Source organism: Vulpes lagopus, chromosome 10 (genome assembly GCF_018345385.1).
Source record: "Vulpes lagopus strain Blue_001 chromosome 10, ASM1834538v1, whole genome shotgun sequence".
Lineage (NCBI taxonomy): Eukaryota > Metazoa > Chordata > Mammalia > Carnivora > Canidae > Vulpes > Vulpes lagopus.
The window spans coordinates 63,180,226-63,195,494 of NC_054833.1; the positions used below are offsets into that span (position 1 = coordinate 63,180,226).

The 15,269-nt window shown below is 45.4% G+C and overlaps 1 protein-coding gene across 1 annotated transcript in view; it reads left to right on the forward strand.

The window, feature by feature from the left end:
- MYOCD (myocardin) overlaps positions 1-12,507 on the forward strand; it is a 101,198-nt gene extending 88,691 nt beyond the window's left edge. The window contains 3 exon segments of the mRNA XM_041772193.1: positions 953-1,084; positions 3,831-3,888; positions 6,635-12,507. Coding sequence (XP_041628127.1) covers positions 953-1,084; positions 3,831-3,888; positions 6,635-7,188 — 744 coding nt within the window. The 3' untranslated portion in view covers positions 7,189-12,507.
- Positions 12,508-15,269: the final 2,762 nt, after the last annotated feature.

The following is a 15,269-nucleotide window of genomic DNA, read 5'->3' on the forward strand; positions in this document are numbered from 1 at the left end:
GCTTTGTCCTCCAAATGAAGAGGTTCAAAAGCAGAAACAAGTGACGTGTTAGATAAAAAACAAATCTACTTGAACAGGCTGACATGGATGTACAGATAGGGTGTTCCAAGGAGCCATCTCCCGGGGTTGTCCTAGAAATCACGAGCACTAAAATTAGCGTGGTTTGTTTGCGAAAGAACATGGCAAACCAACCAGTTTCTGTGGCGTTGAAGATTGGGATAGCGGCACATGGGAAAATAATGCCTGAGAAAGCAGAAGGCATGTGGATCTGTGGAAAGGTCTAGAACAGTGCAGAGAGTTTGAGTCACAGTGCTGTGTCTCAGTGGGGAAAAAGACAAGGTGATACATACCAGCAGGTGAAAATTAGGGATGGGAGAGAACCAGGGTATGAGAGTTCCACAGACTAATGCAGAGGTGATAAGAAGAAGACAAGCAAGATGGCCATGATGCACAAGCGCTACCTGCCACAAGGCGTCCTTTGGGAACAGAGACCCTGAGATGCCCCAGGCACACTGTAGAACACTCATAATACACAAGGCTGGTTCCTAAAGAGATACCCCAGCAATGCCTCCCCCTCTCTGCAGATGCACCACATTAGGAATGAAATGCCCTAGGCAGTAAAGTACTCTGGGAATTCTTGGGGTGATGGGCTTCTTCACGTTGGACTGGACTCTTACTTTATATCCTTTTCTACTAGCCAAAGAGGGTTCATCCTAGAGGGAGAAATGAATCTGCCATCCTAACGTGCCCTCAGATATGGACTATGATCCACCTATGATATGCCCATGATGTGAACTACTGTCAATATATCAGGGCTGTTTTCTAACCCCTAACTCTTTTGTTTTCCCCTCATATCAATTTTTCCCAAAATCGAGCCTGGAGTTTATAAAAACAGAAGCCGTGCCATTTCCAACACATGAGTTGACTCTCTCTCTGCCTTGTACCCCCACAGATGGCTGGTTTACACTCTTCTTCCGATAAGACAGGGCCAAAGTTTTCAATTCCATCCCCAACTTTTTCCAAGTCAACTTCAGCAGTTCCAGAGATAACCCAGCCTCCATCCTATGAAGATGCCGTAAAGCAGGTAACTTTGCAAGATGTGTCCTCTGTCGAGAAGCAGGTGGCCTAAATAGACATTGTTTTTCATCATTGAGCTTCATGCAGTTTGTAGATGGTGACATTGAGTGAGTCAGGAATCCCTCGATGAAAATGGGCAAAGGGCCTGGAAGGCTAATTGCAGGAAGATGTTGCGGGTGCACAGTGCACAGAAGGTGTGCAAAGCAGGCCGAGAAGAGGTTCCGCTGGGCATCCAGGCCCCTGAACTCGGCATCAGCTGTACCAGCTGCCACTGTCAATAAGGTTGGACAAGTCCTCAACTTCTGTGATATAAAATAGGGTCCCTATCTACTTTGTTTTTTTTTGTTTTTTTGTTTTTTTTTTAATTTATTTTATTTTATTTATTTATGATAGGCACACAGTGAGAGAGAGAGAGAGGCAGAGACATAGGCAGAGGGAGAAGCAGGCTCCATGCACCGGGAGCCCGACGTGGGATTTGATCCCGGGTCTCCAGGATCGCGCCCCGGGCCAAAGGCAGGCGCTAAACCGCTGCGCCACCCAGGGATCCCTAGTCCCTATCTACTTTGTAAGGATTCTAGAGAGTGTAGCACTTTTACCCCATTGTCCAGGCAAGAGGTAGATACTCAGGTAGAGGGGAGCGGTTGTGTCAGGGTGATACTTTTGTAAGGTTCGTTCTTAGTTTCAGAATTCAGTGATCCTGGCAAAGTATTGATGACCGTCATCATCATGACTCTACTGTCATTTATGTTGGGAAATTTTCCAAATAAAAGGTAAAAAAAAAAAAAAAAAAAAAGGAAAGCAGTGAATGATCTTCTATTTCAAATGGTCTGGGCTTGGAAAAAAATATCCGATGGCCCTTTGTATGTGCCTGACCTCGCAAGGAAGGATTACGTCAGCTGCTGCATGCTGGTGTCCCACAGATCAAATTCAGCTTGCAGTTAGGTTTCACTTGGCTTAAAGAGTATTTTTAAATGTCAGGAGATTTTAGGCGAAAAGTAGGCTTTCTCATTTCTGAAAAAAATGAGACGATCTAGCAATAGCAGAGCCACATTTCTATGGGAGGACAAAGTATCCACTGCCTCCTTGAACCACAGTACTGGTTGTGCATTCTATCCCTCTATCCTGTTCTATATTTGGCTCATTTCCATTACCTGCCAGACCCTGTAGACATCTAATGCCTTCTGGACTGGCAGGTGACTCATTCTCTGAGCAGTGCTCCCGTGGTATCGATTATTGTTGCTTTGTGTACCGGGAGTGGGCTCTCAGGGGCGAGAGATCGGTATGTGCCCCTCTTCTCCCCATTTTCTGCCTCTGGTATCTGTGAAGTATCCACAGATCCTTTATGGTTTCAAAAGAAAAGGTAAAGATCAAGCAAAGTGGACTTCCATAAATAAGACTCTACCGTACAACTCAGATGAGCCGGAGGGAAGGAGCATATACCTTACGAGTGTCTGCAGGTTCCATAGGCCCTTGCGGTGAGGAACCAGGAAAGCATGAGTCACAGCCCCCCAACAGGCGGCAGATCTGTCACTTCAAAGTGAGAAAAACGTCTATACTCTCTGTGTATTAAGAAGCCATGCTCCTGGGATAGAAGCCGCTCAGCCGAACTCACTCTGAAGGACTCTTGTGGGGAGCACTCTGCGTCCTTCTCCCCTTCTCTTGCTATAGGTTGTTTCAGGAGCTTTCCTGTCTGAAATGAACACTGAGCTTTATTCGTGTGGTCAGCCAATTATCATCATGTTCACAGCAGCATCATTCACAAACGGGGGAAGCAACCCAAGTGGCCATCGATGGATGAATGATTAACCAAAATGGGGTGAATACATAGATTTAAGGGGTGCCTGGTGGCTCCATCGGTTAAGCGTCTGCCTTTGGCTCAGGTCATGATCTCAAGGTCCTGGGATGGAGCCCCGAATTGGTGGGGGGCCCTGCTCAGTGGGGAATCTGCTTCTCCCTCTCCCTCTGCCTGCGGCTTCCTCTACTTGTGCTTGCTCTGTGTGTGTGTGTGTGTCAAATAAATAAATAAATTCTTTAAAAAAAAAAACACAGAATTAATACTAGTCAGTCTTTTTTTTTTTTTTTTTGAGATTTTATTTATTTATCCATGAGAGACACAGAGAGAGAGAGGCAGAGACACAGGCAGAGGGAGAAGCAGGATCCCTGCAGGGAGCCCGATGTGGAACTCGATCCCGGAACCCCGGGGTCACACCCTGAGCCAAAGGTAGATGCTTAACCACTGAGCCACCACTCAACAACTGAGCCACTGAGGTGTGGCTCACTGAGTGTCACTGAGGTGTAACATTCTAACACATGTCTCAACATGGAGGAAGCTAGAGGATATTATACTGAGTGAAGCAAACCAGTAATCAAAGGAAATACACTGTATGAATCCACTTCTAGGAAGTATCAGATTTGTCAGATTCGTGGGAACAGGAAGCAGAATGGTAGTCGTCGGGGGTTGGCGGGAGGAGGATGGGGAGTTCATGTTTGATGGGGACAGAGTTCCAGCTTGGGAAGATGATAAAGTTCTGGAAGACAGATGATGGGGATGGTCACAGGATAATGTGAATGTCTGGATGATTAAGTGATTGTGATGATAAATGTTAATGCTGTGTGTATTTTACCACAGTTAAGCAGAAAACCCTCCTTAACCAAACCTAGTTCGAAATTCTGTAGCCCTGCTTCAAGATCTCCCACGGAAGAGGTGGGCCACCTTCTCACTTCTCTGTTCTCCTCTGCTTACTTTGCAACAGCAAATGACTCGGAGTCAGCAGATGGATGAGCTCCTCGATGTCCTCATTGAAAGTGGAGGTAAGACTGCCTATGTGTTGCCCCTGGGATCCTTTGCACCTGCATGTGCTCTGGGGGCACATAAACCCTTAGGACCAAGGTCAGGTGCGCACTGGAGGTCAGAGCCAAAAGCCGTGAACAGGTACGGTGTCACTTCACATGAGCTCGCCGTCCAGGCACAGCGGCTGACTCCCTCAGCGACTTTTGTCCCTCTGTCCTAGGAGCTTGCTCACCAATCATTGTGCCAGTTTGCATTCCCAACCCAATCACTATTTCCCTGAGTGCTTCCTCTTGCTCTTCCCATTTCTCTCTGCCTTTCTAATCCCAATCTCCCTAACCTGTTAAGAAGAAGAAGAAGAAAAGAAGAAGAAGAGGAAGAGGAAGAAGAAGAAGAAGAAGAAGAAGAAGAAGAAGAAGAAGAAGAAGAAGAAGAGAGCAGACAAAGCAAGTTTTGTGCTACCTACCCAAAATGAAACTCAATTAGTAATCTCCTGCTGGATGGTCCATTCATGCTCAGATGTCATTCCAGGCTTGCAAAAAAGAAAGAAGAAAGAAAGAAAAAAAGAAAGAAAGAAAGAAAGAAAAAGAAAGAAAGAAAGAAAGAAAGAGAAAGAGAGAAAGAGAGAGGGGGGAGGGAGGGAGGGAGGGAGGAAGGAAGGAAGGAAGGAAGGAAGGAAGGAAGGAAGGAAGGAAGGAAGAAAGAAAGAAAGAAAGAAAGAAGAAAGAAAGATCAAGAAAGATCAGCATGTTCATTTTGCCTCCTTTTTAGTCATTCCTTTATTTTTAAAAGAATTATAACACATGTCTATGGCATGTGTCTAGACATGGCATATGCCCAGAATTTGAAACCACACAGATGCATTAAGATCATGTAAGGAGAACATGTAGATAGGAAAAAACAAACAAACACACCGCAAGGCCAAGCCTTTCGATAAGAACTTTAAGGTTCAGGGAAGGAGTGGCCAGGCATGGTACTAGGCTCAGGGCCGCACCAGACCAAGTCCCCACCTTTGTGGAGCCTGCAGTCTGGGAAGGCAGATGGACAACAGGCAAGTGAACAGGTAATTCCTACATCGTAGCAAGAGGAAGAAGAAAAAGATGGGCATGGGCATGTGTATCTTTGTAAGTTTTTGTAGCAGACAGAGGAGAGGGTGATGTCAGACACCCTATATTTTTAATGAAATCTATGGCCAGATCAGCAAAGGTAAGGGTGCAGGAGGAGAGCATGGGAGATTGGAGGACCAAAGAACCATTCAAGGACAGTTATAAATCCCTCATGAATGAATTCTCTGGGGAAGCACAGTAGAGTTCTAGTCTGTATTAAGTGCCACTGATAGGACTGTGATCATGAATCTAAAGTGAGACCAGTCAGCTCCATTGTGTCATTTTTCTCTTGCAACCAAGATTCATCCAGGCGTGGCCTTTTTTTTTTTTTTTTTAAAGATTTTATATCTATTTGAGCGAGCATGAGCACGGAGAAAGGCAGGTGGAGAGGTGGAGAAGGAGAGGCAGACTCCCCATGGAGTGGGGAGCCCCATGCAGGGCTTGATTCCAGGACCCGGAGATCATGACCTGAGCTGAAGGCAGACGCTTAACCGACTGAGCCACCCAGGCACCCCTAGGTGTGGGGTTTTGCCACAGGAATATGATGCAAGGAGAAAAGAGCAAAGGGATTGAGAATATTTATAAGATGGAGCTATGATGGTGAAGCAGAGCATACTGGCTAGGCAGGAAAAGAAGCGAGAGCCAAGGGGGTTGCTGGATGGAGAAAGTACTAGAGTCTAGACTGCAGTGACCCCAAGCGGCTGAGAAACTCATCACAGGGTGCTTAATAAATGAACTAGAGGAATGGGAGGGGATGGCTGGAGAGGGGAGATTTTGCTTGAGATTGAGCTTCCAGGGAATGCAGTATTTGGGGCTCTAGGGTGTCCAACAGAGTGGGAATGGAGGGACCGAGTGGAGGCGGTAGGGTGTCAAGGCACTGGGAGGCCACTGGACACTCAGCCCCTTCCCAGGATGCCGAAGTCACGGAGAAGGACAAGAGCTGAAGTGGGAAGGGCAGTGAACTGGGGAATGGGGTTTTCAGTGCCTGTGGGAGGGGGACCCGGAGATGACTGCAGGGAGGGCGGCGCAACCCTCGAAACCACCGAGGAGCTGGCAGGAGGATGACGAGGGTGACAATCAGAAGGTGGCAGTGGTGTGGCGCCTGATGACTCACCTTCTGGCTCCCCCACTGAGAATGTAAGGAGGATGCAGTGTCCTTGGGGACAGCCAGGTATCAGTGAAGGAGCAGGTCAAGGGACCTTCTTGGAGAGGTGGCTGATGAGAGTGGAACTGCCACATAGAAAGTGTTTGGGGAGGGACGGGAGAGAAGAACTGGGCACAGAAGGAGCACTTTCGAGGATGAGACTGGGTGAAGAAGCAGTGACCTTTCTGGTCTGACCTTTCATGTCTAAGTGTGACTCCTTTGTTTCAAAGATCCATCCTATGTAGGGACGCCTGGGTGGCTCAGTGGTTAAGCATCTGCCTTTGGCTCAGGGTGTGATCCTGGGGTCCTGGGATCAGGTCTCACATTGGGCTCCCTGCAAGGAGCCTGCTTCTCCCTCTGCCCGTGTCTCTGCCTCTCTCTCTGGGTCTCTCATGAATAAATACATACAATAAACACACACACACACACACACACACACACACACACAACCAAGATCCATCCTATGTAACCTGTTCCACTTGAAGCCATTTAACAGTTCCCGTTGTGTTTTGCCACCAGAAATGCCAGCCGACGCTAGAGAGGATCATTCGTGTCTTCAGAAAGTCCCCAAGATAGCCGGATCCTCCCGGAGCCCCACTGCTGCCGTCGCCAAGCCCTCGTCCTCTGGAGCCCAGCTCTCCTTTGACCCCTATGGCGCCGACAGCGACGAGCACCTTGAAGTCTTATTAAATTCCCAGAGCCCCTTAGGAAAGGTGAGCGATGTCGCCCTTCTCAAAATTGGGAGCGAGGAGCCTCCTTTCGATGGGATCGTGGATGGATTGTCCGGGAAGGCTGCAGAGGAGCTGTTCAGCGCACACGAGATCTTGCCGGGCCCCCTGTCCCCAATGCAGACTCAGTTCTCGCCCTCGTCTGTGGACAGCAGCGGGCTGCAGCTCAGCTTTACCGAATCCCCGTGGGAGACCATGGAGTGGCTGGACCTCACTCCGCCCAGCTCCACCCCGAGCTTTAGCTCCCTCGGCACGGGCGGCCCCAGCATCTTTAACATTGATTTCCTGGATGTCACGGATCTCAACCTGAATTCCCCCATGGACCTGCACTTACAGCAATGGTAGGGCGCCCGAGGCCGGGGCGCTGAGGAAGACCGCTGGGAGTCCCGCGGGGGACAGCACCCAACCAAAGACACTCACACCATCCAAAAGCAGGAGGAGGAGAGGAAGAGGACAAGGGAATTGCAAAGAAACCGTGGAGACTTCTGTGACCATCAGCGAGAACAAATAGGAGTCTTTATATATATAATGTAATATTCACCAACAGTCAGTGACTGCTAATGATTTCAGCAATGCATTCCAGAATGTGCTTTCTCAGATCAAGAATGCCCCCACCCCACCCCACCCCACCCCAAAAAAGAAATTCTTTCACTGCCTTTTCAAACACCAATATTCTCGTGGCCCATAATTTTTCACGGGCATGGTTCGGGCAAGATCTCACATGGTAAGCCTCTCTCATGAATTTATGAGACATACTATGGAAAGATGTCTAGGGGGTATAGCATGACCATCACCGTTTCTGGAAGATATACCCGTGGTGGAGGCTGCTTCCTATCACTTCCCTCCTTGTCTCTCAAAACAGAAGTCAGGCCCAACTTCAGTTAGGTTTTTGAGGTAAAGTAGAGAGACAGAACCAGTCCGTTCCCAGGGAAAGGAAGTCAACTGGGTGTCCCCTGACCGCAAAGCTGCCCCCTTGGGGTGGTTCCAGGCCTTAACCCAGGACTCTGTGTGATCCCAGATAACAACTAACCTATATCTGGTCCAAAGAACGCTACCCAGAATTTCCCTTCTTTGCCAGCCAGTAGCTAGATCACTTCCAACTGTCTCTGTGGTGATAAGCACCATGGAACAGTCAAGAACCAAAACTCCAACAAAACTCAAAGCCTCCTGCCATTGAAGGTTCCCCAACACAACCCCCTTTAGTTTCAAAGACTGGAAGTGACCCCATAAGCAGAAGAAAAGACTATCTCTAGCTTCAGGAAGCCATACCAGGAATCGTTCAGACAGGCCTAAAAATCACTGTTTCATGTGTCATGAGAATAAGCACCATTGATTACTACAACAGGATAACTATTTAGGGAGGTCCAACTTTTTTGGGGGGGAGGGGTTGGTGGTCTACTTCAGTTTATCTTTCTCCCACTTTTCTTTCAAGATACCAATCTCTTCTTGCTCTTCCTTTGAAACTCTTTCTGCCCCAATATCAAGAGGGACTCCTCAGATCTAACAAGCTGCCATACCCCTAATAAAGCCATATTTTAAAAGGCTAAAACACCAGGTTCTCCCAGAGAACTCATTCTCCGTATGCATCATTTGCTGGAAAAAAAAAGAAAGAAAGAAAAAGAAAGAAAGAAAGAAAGGAAGGAAGGAAGGAAGGAAGGAAGGAAGGAAGGAAGGAAGGAAGGAAGGAAGGAAGGAAGGAAAAGGCCGAAAGAATGTCCTTGGGGGAAAAAAACTGGTGACATGGCCCATCAGTCTCAAAGCTCATTCTGCTCCCATTTTGATTCATAGCAATCATTGATTTGGGTGGTTTTGGGGAAATTGGAAACCATTACATTGTAAAGATAGATCTGAATTATATTTACAAGGAGAGAGTGTTTCAGGTCTGAGTCAGTAAAAGAAAAACACGGTTGCACATGGAACACGAAGGAAAGAAGGAAGACGATGGTCTTGTGTGCATTCCTCATTACCTCGTGCTTTTGCTGGGAGTTGAAAAACTCAAATGGCAGGACGGTCTCTCTCAAGCTCACTGTGGCTCCAACTCACCGTCTCATAGTGTTGCATGCTGTAGAAAGTAGCTATTGCTGGTTGGTTGGTTTGTTGTTGTTGTTGGTTTTTTTTTTAATTTAAATCACTAAGGCACTGTTTTCTTCTTTTGTAAAAAAAAATAATAATAATATTCACTGTGCACTTATGGAGAAGATAACCAAAAATGTTGTGATTTTAGAAGTTCTCTTTTTGATAAACCAAAGATTCAGAAGTCATTCCGTTGTTAGCTTGTAAACATGTGTGAACACAGAGTGTTTTGGGGGGGACTGCTGCTCTGAAAGCTGCCCAGTCTTTTGTGGGGGCAGGTATGCATGTGTGTATAGAGATATACATATGCATATGTATGTGTGTATATATGTGTGCATATATATGTGCATATGTGTAGGTCTGCACACGTGTGTATATTTGTACGTGTCTTGAAATGCAGTGTTATGGAGAGTTCTATACCAAAAGCCCTCAAGCCCCAATTTGCTGTGAAATGATACTCGGCCTTTCTCACTATGAGTTCCTGATTCATCAACAGACTGCATGTTGCCTCTCTGTGTATGACTAACGACTCTAGCCCGATGACTCACAGCCACTTGCTTCCCATGAACACGCTCATCTTGACAAGGGATATGGATGTGGAACGACTGAACAGCTTCACCATGAGTTGCTGGGAATGGTAAATACAGTCTCTCGTAGAAAAGCATCAAAGAGACACGAAACCCAGTTTTACACTCCTTGACCTGCATTGTGCTTTCAGACATTCACATGGTACATTTTTCATTTTGCCTTTATGTCATTCATCAGAACCAAAAATCAAGAGGGAAGAATTACCAGTCTTTTCCATGGAGGTGAGGCTACGGGGAAGAAAATCTTATTAACGCTTTCCTCACATTTGTCCCTCTGATGTTGAAGCTTTACTTGGATCTTGATGAAGCTTGCTGGTCAGTACATTTTTCATGTGCCACATTGTGCAATTTTTATGCTCTTCCCCCCGCCCCTCACCTTGCTGCCTTCGGAAAACAAACTTGTAGTGTCCCTACCTGAGGTATTTCTAGCAGAAGGACTAGACTTGGTAGGGAGGCTGCTGTACTTTAAGACTGTGCATTTTCATTAAGACCTTTGTAGGAATTACCAGCACTGACACACACACATCACAGCCAACAAAGGATATTGCTACTGCCATCCGACACACTTAGCACAGAGTGGACCCCTGGATTCTTGGTCTCAGCCCCCAGCCCCCCACAGGCTCCACGTACCATATTCACTCTGTCTCTGCATAGATCAGATGGGAGATTTACGGTATCAAACCAGGGATACCTGGGAGAAAATTGAAGAAGTTGGCTGCACCCAGTGGACCAGCTAGACCATGCTAATTCATCTGTCTCCTATTGGGCGTTTTTATTTTAAGTACTTTTAAACTCTTAAGTGCATCCTCTTTTCTGGAGATCATTTGGGCATGACTGGGAGATGCACAGAGACTTCTGAAGATGGCCACGTTCGAGTTTCTTAATGCTCTCAGAGCCTGGAGATAACCACACAGTTTTCTCTAGGCTCCTAGTGCACAGCGTTTGTGCACACACACACACACACACACACACACACACACACCATGGTGAAGCAGACCTGCAGACACAGAGTTTGTACCAATCCCAATGTGGCCGCAGCCGCATGGGTTCAAACTTATCCAACAGAGTCAGAAAATGCCTTTGTGCAAATGCTCCCATTAAGCTGGTGCTCATTAGCAGTAGCCCTGCTTCTAACAATATTATTGAGACAACACTCATTCTGTTATAAGGAGGAGAGGGAGAGAAGGAGGAAGGAAGGAAGCGAAGGATAGAAGAAGGGAAGGAAGGAGGGGAGAAAGAAAAGAAGGAAGGGACGGAGAGAGGGAGGGAAGGAGGAAAGAAAGAGAGGGAAGCCAAGAGACTTTCCACCTGAATAGTCAAGGGTCTGTGCACTGGTGGCTTTCACTGTTCAAAGACATTTATTTCTAATCTGGAAAAACACTCAAAAAACTTATCCCAAGCATTCAAGACAGTCCTTTTCAAAATATATTTAAACTCCATTAGTTCTTCCAGAAACAAATGCTGGCCCGCTGAAAGCTCCAGCATCCAGTTTCCTCATCCAATGGACAACTACCTGATGTCTGACCTGTGCCAGGCACACCAGACATCCACTACTAACCTGACAAAATACACATGGTTCAAATTCAGTGATGGGGGAGCTGTGCTTCCTACAAGCAAGAACACTAGGAATCTCCCAGTCCTCAAACCAGAAACCTTTAGCTCTAATTTAAAAAAAAGGGGGGGGGGTGAGTGAAATCCTTCATTTTTCCAGAAGTGAGAGTAGAAAGACCCTTTTCTGCCAAAAGTTATCACCCACAGTAACTTTTTTTTTTTTTTTTTTTTTGCTTGTCTCTGGGGTCAAACAGCAGCATAGCACTTGGGAGTTCTCTCCATTTCCCCCACCACTTAAACCATCTGTGAGAGCTTTAGGGTTTGTTTTCATTGCCAGATACAGAAACCCCTTGAAAATCAGGGAAAGATGAAGGAAGCTTTTATTATTATTATTATTATTATTATTATTATTATTATTACCCCCAGCCCCTGTCTTTGACTTTTATAACTAGGTCTCTATGCAAAAGGGACATTTGGGGGGGAAAGAGTTCCCACATGAGCCATTAGGAGGAAAGCACTTGCATCCCTGCCCCCCACCCAGGCCTTCATTTGCCACTGGGGGAAGCCCACAAGGGCTGGCACCCAGTTTGCTGTCAGGGATGAGAGAACTCAAAGTGAAAAGAGTCTGGGGTCTTTGTTTTCCTATAAATCCAGTCTAAACCAGCAGAGTGGTTCAGCTGCTGAAATTCTAGTTCTTTCTTAGATGGTTCTGGAACAAGATGGTCCTATGGTTCTAAGAGCTGCTCGGTTGTGTTAAGGAGCTGGCTTTGATTCTAGAATCCACATTTTCAGAAGACCCCTGGCTAGGCTGAGACTAGGCACTAGAAGATGATTTCAAGATAGGGAGAGATCTGGGAGGAATTTCCCTCTCCTCTGTTTACCAGGGAAATTGGAATAGGATCACTAGAGCTGATAACATACAAGTAAGCTTCCTTCTGATTCTAGGATTTGGTGATTTCCCCCCAATGGATTAGGACCAATAAACTCCTGAACATCTCTTGAGCTTCTTTCATCACCTCCCATCATGGACACTGATCACATGAGTTTCCTTTATAAATGGTTTAACAGCTCCAGAGTGTTTATGGAAGAGGAAAGTATAATGATGGGGATCCTGGATGCTATTCTAGCGTTTTCCAAAGGAAGGGAACCCACACTGCCTCCTACAGTTCCCCTCCAGTGGTCCTGCAGTGAGGAAAAAGGGTGCTTGAAACTCTGCCTTGGAGAAACCCAAAGAGGTGCTTTGCAAAGAAAAGAAAAAAAAAAAGCCAGCATTCATTCTCTGTGGGGACCTCTGTATTGTGCTCACATTGGTCTCCTTTACCGAACTATACATTACCAGAAAGAAATGTGGATTGCCAGGAAAAGAAGCAATGGCTAAGATATCAAAGTTGGCATGTGTTCTTTTAAAAAATTTATAAATATATTTTTAAATAAAATGTTTATTTTGAAAAAAGACATGAGATTTTTTTTTCTCCCCCTGATGTATGATACACCAGGCACTATGCCACATCCTTCACGGGTCCTATTTCGTGTGTGTGTGCAATGGCACCATGAAATCACTATTATTTCCATTTTACCTATGAAGAAACTGAGGCTCTGAGTGGCTCAGCCAATTGTTTAAGGTTCTATACTTGAAATATAGAGTCAGCAGCCAAATGTTTTTCTCTCCAAAACCCCTGATCTCAAACAGTACCCGTTTCACTTGTATTTACTACTGACACCAATACGATGAAGACTTTTGTGAAAAGGAGGAGACTCTCCTGTCACAAACATGCTGTAAAAATACATGAGCACACACAACTTAGCCAACTCAATGTTTTCATCAGTGTAGAAAATGCATAATGAACGGGGCATCAAAGATACACATAGACCGCCCAAGTAAGGGTCAGTTTTTATTTGATTTACCTTCCTCAATTTATTACTGTTTTTTTTCCCCATCAGTGAATATGTAAACTGTGTGTAGGAACTGATATATTGTGAAAAGAGCCCTGGAATGGGGATCCCAAGCCCTAATTTAGAGTATTTGATCTTGGTTCATGCCATGGCTTTGCCTTCCCAGCTCCTCTCTTACTTTTTTTTCTGCTCTTACTTTCTGGTGGATTCTCCCCATGTAGAAGCAAGAAGGACACACAGATTGTCAGAAGTCCTAGACATCCACCCTTCAGATTAGCAATTCTAGTAAAAAGATTCTCTCTTTCCTAAGAGTCACAGCAGAAATCTCACAGCTCTCTCTCAGTGGGCCCATCCTGGAATCCATCTCTGTGGCCCTGAGAATGAGGTACACATTCACTCACAGGGTCTGGATCTCCCATTCATCCCTGAGCTGTAGGGTGGGATCATTTGAATCTCATGGGGTGGCAGTAGAGAAAGTGAGATTTTTCTAAGGGAAAATTGAGTTGCTATTAGCAAAAGGAGGTGCTGAAGAGGCACAAACTGTAGATTTCCAACACACAATCCCTACTTTCAAGAATTTTGTTATCTGGCGGAGGAGATAAAGAATGACAACATAGTTTGGTAAGTGCTTACATGGGAGTAAGTGCATACTACTCCCATATAGAATGTGTTATATGCATTTCATAAAATCTTAGGTAGACAGGATGGTCAAGGACTCTCCAGAGGAGACCACTAATGATATAGCAAAAGCATTACATGCATTCCAGGCAGAGGGAACAGGCTATACAAAGGCTTGAAAATAAATGAGAATTTACCATATTCAGGGGCTATAAGAAGTTCAGATTGGCTAGCTATTGGAGCAAGAAGGTGGGGAAGGCAGGTTTCAGGGTGGAGATGTGGGAGGAGCGCTATTCGTTTGCTGGGACTGCAAAACAAATGCCACAAATTGAGTGGCAAAAATTTATCATCTCAAACTAGAAGTCCAAAGTCAAAGTGTTGGCAGGGTTGGTTTCTTCTGAGAGCTGCAAAGGAAGGATTCATTATACGCCTCCCACCTTGGCTTACAGATGGCTGTCTTTGTGTTCACATCGCATTGTCCCTGAATCTTCACATTGTTTTCCTTTCTGTTATACTGCATCTCTGTAAGCAAATTTCCCCTTTTTATAAGGACATTGGTCATGTTGGATTAGGCCCTCACCCTAAAGACCTCATTTTTAACTTGATCACCTCTGTAAAGACCCTCTCTTCAGATAAGGTCACATTCTGAGGTAGCGGGGATTAGGACTTCAACATATGAGTTTGGAGAGGGGATTGGTGCAATTCAACAGGGGCCAAACCATGAAGGGCCTGATAACACATGCTGAAGAACATGAGCTTACAAGCTTTAAAAGTATGAACTTTAGGGAAGTCTGGTTGCCTCAGTCTTTGAAGTGGTTGCCTTTGCCTCAGGTCATGAAGTCTTGGGATTGAGTCTGCTTCTCTCTCTCCCTCTGTCCCTCTCCCTCCCCCCACTTGTGCTCTCTCTCTCTCAAATAAATCAATGAAAATAGTTAAAATAAATAAATGAATAAATGAATTTTAAACCCATAGGGCCTCAATGAATAGTTTTAAGCAAGGAATTGCTATAATAATCCTTACACACTTTAGAAAGAGAATTCTACAGCATGGAAATGAATTGGAATGGTAGGATAAGGGAAAGGCAGCCCAGTCATTGTGTGAATTAAGTCTGATAAATCATTGGTGCCCTGAGAACTTAAAGTGAAATGATGAGTAACCCAATATATTGGATTTAGAATAATGATGGGGTGAGGGTGGGGTATGAGTGAAAGTGGCAACTTAAGAATCTGTTGTGATAAACTAGCCAACAGGTAGATAGTAACTCTACTCAGAAAATGGTAGTGGGAATAGAGACATAAAGGTTGTTTGAAACTTGTTAATGAAATGGAAGTATGGGATGGATCATCAGATGTGGATAGTGAAGAGGATTTGGAATGGGAGGGATAGTTGGATGTTGGATGTTGAGTGTATATTAATTCCATTCACATGGGCAAAAGGCCAGTGCGAGGAATACCTACTTGATAGGAAAAATCGTGCATTTGATTTCTGAGTTTCTACTGTCTGGGAGACATGTGCATGTCAAAAGTCTTCATTAGAGAGGTCTGGACCTCAGAGTGCCATTCCATAGAAATTTAGATATGGGAGTAGCCCATATTCGGGAGATAGTGGAAGTCAGGGGAATGGCTCTGACCTACACAATGTGTGCAGTGAGAAGAAAAAAGGAGTGCCAAGGAAGCCCAATGTGTAAGATATTAGCAAAGGAAA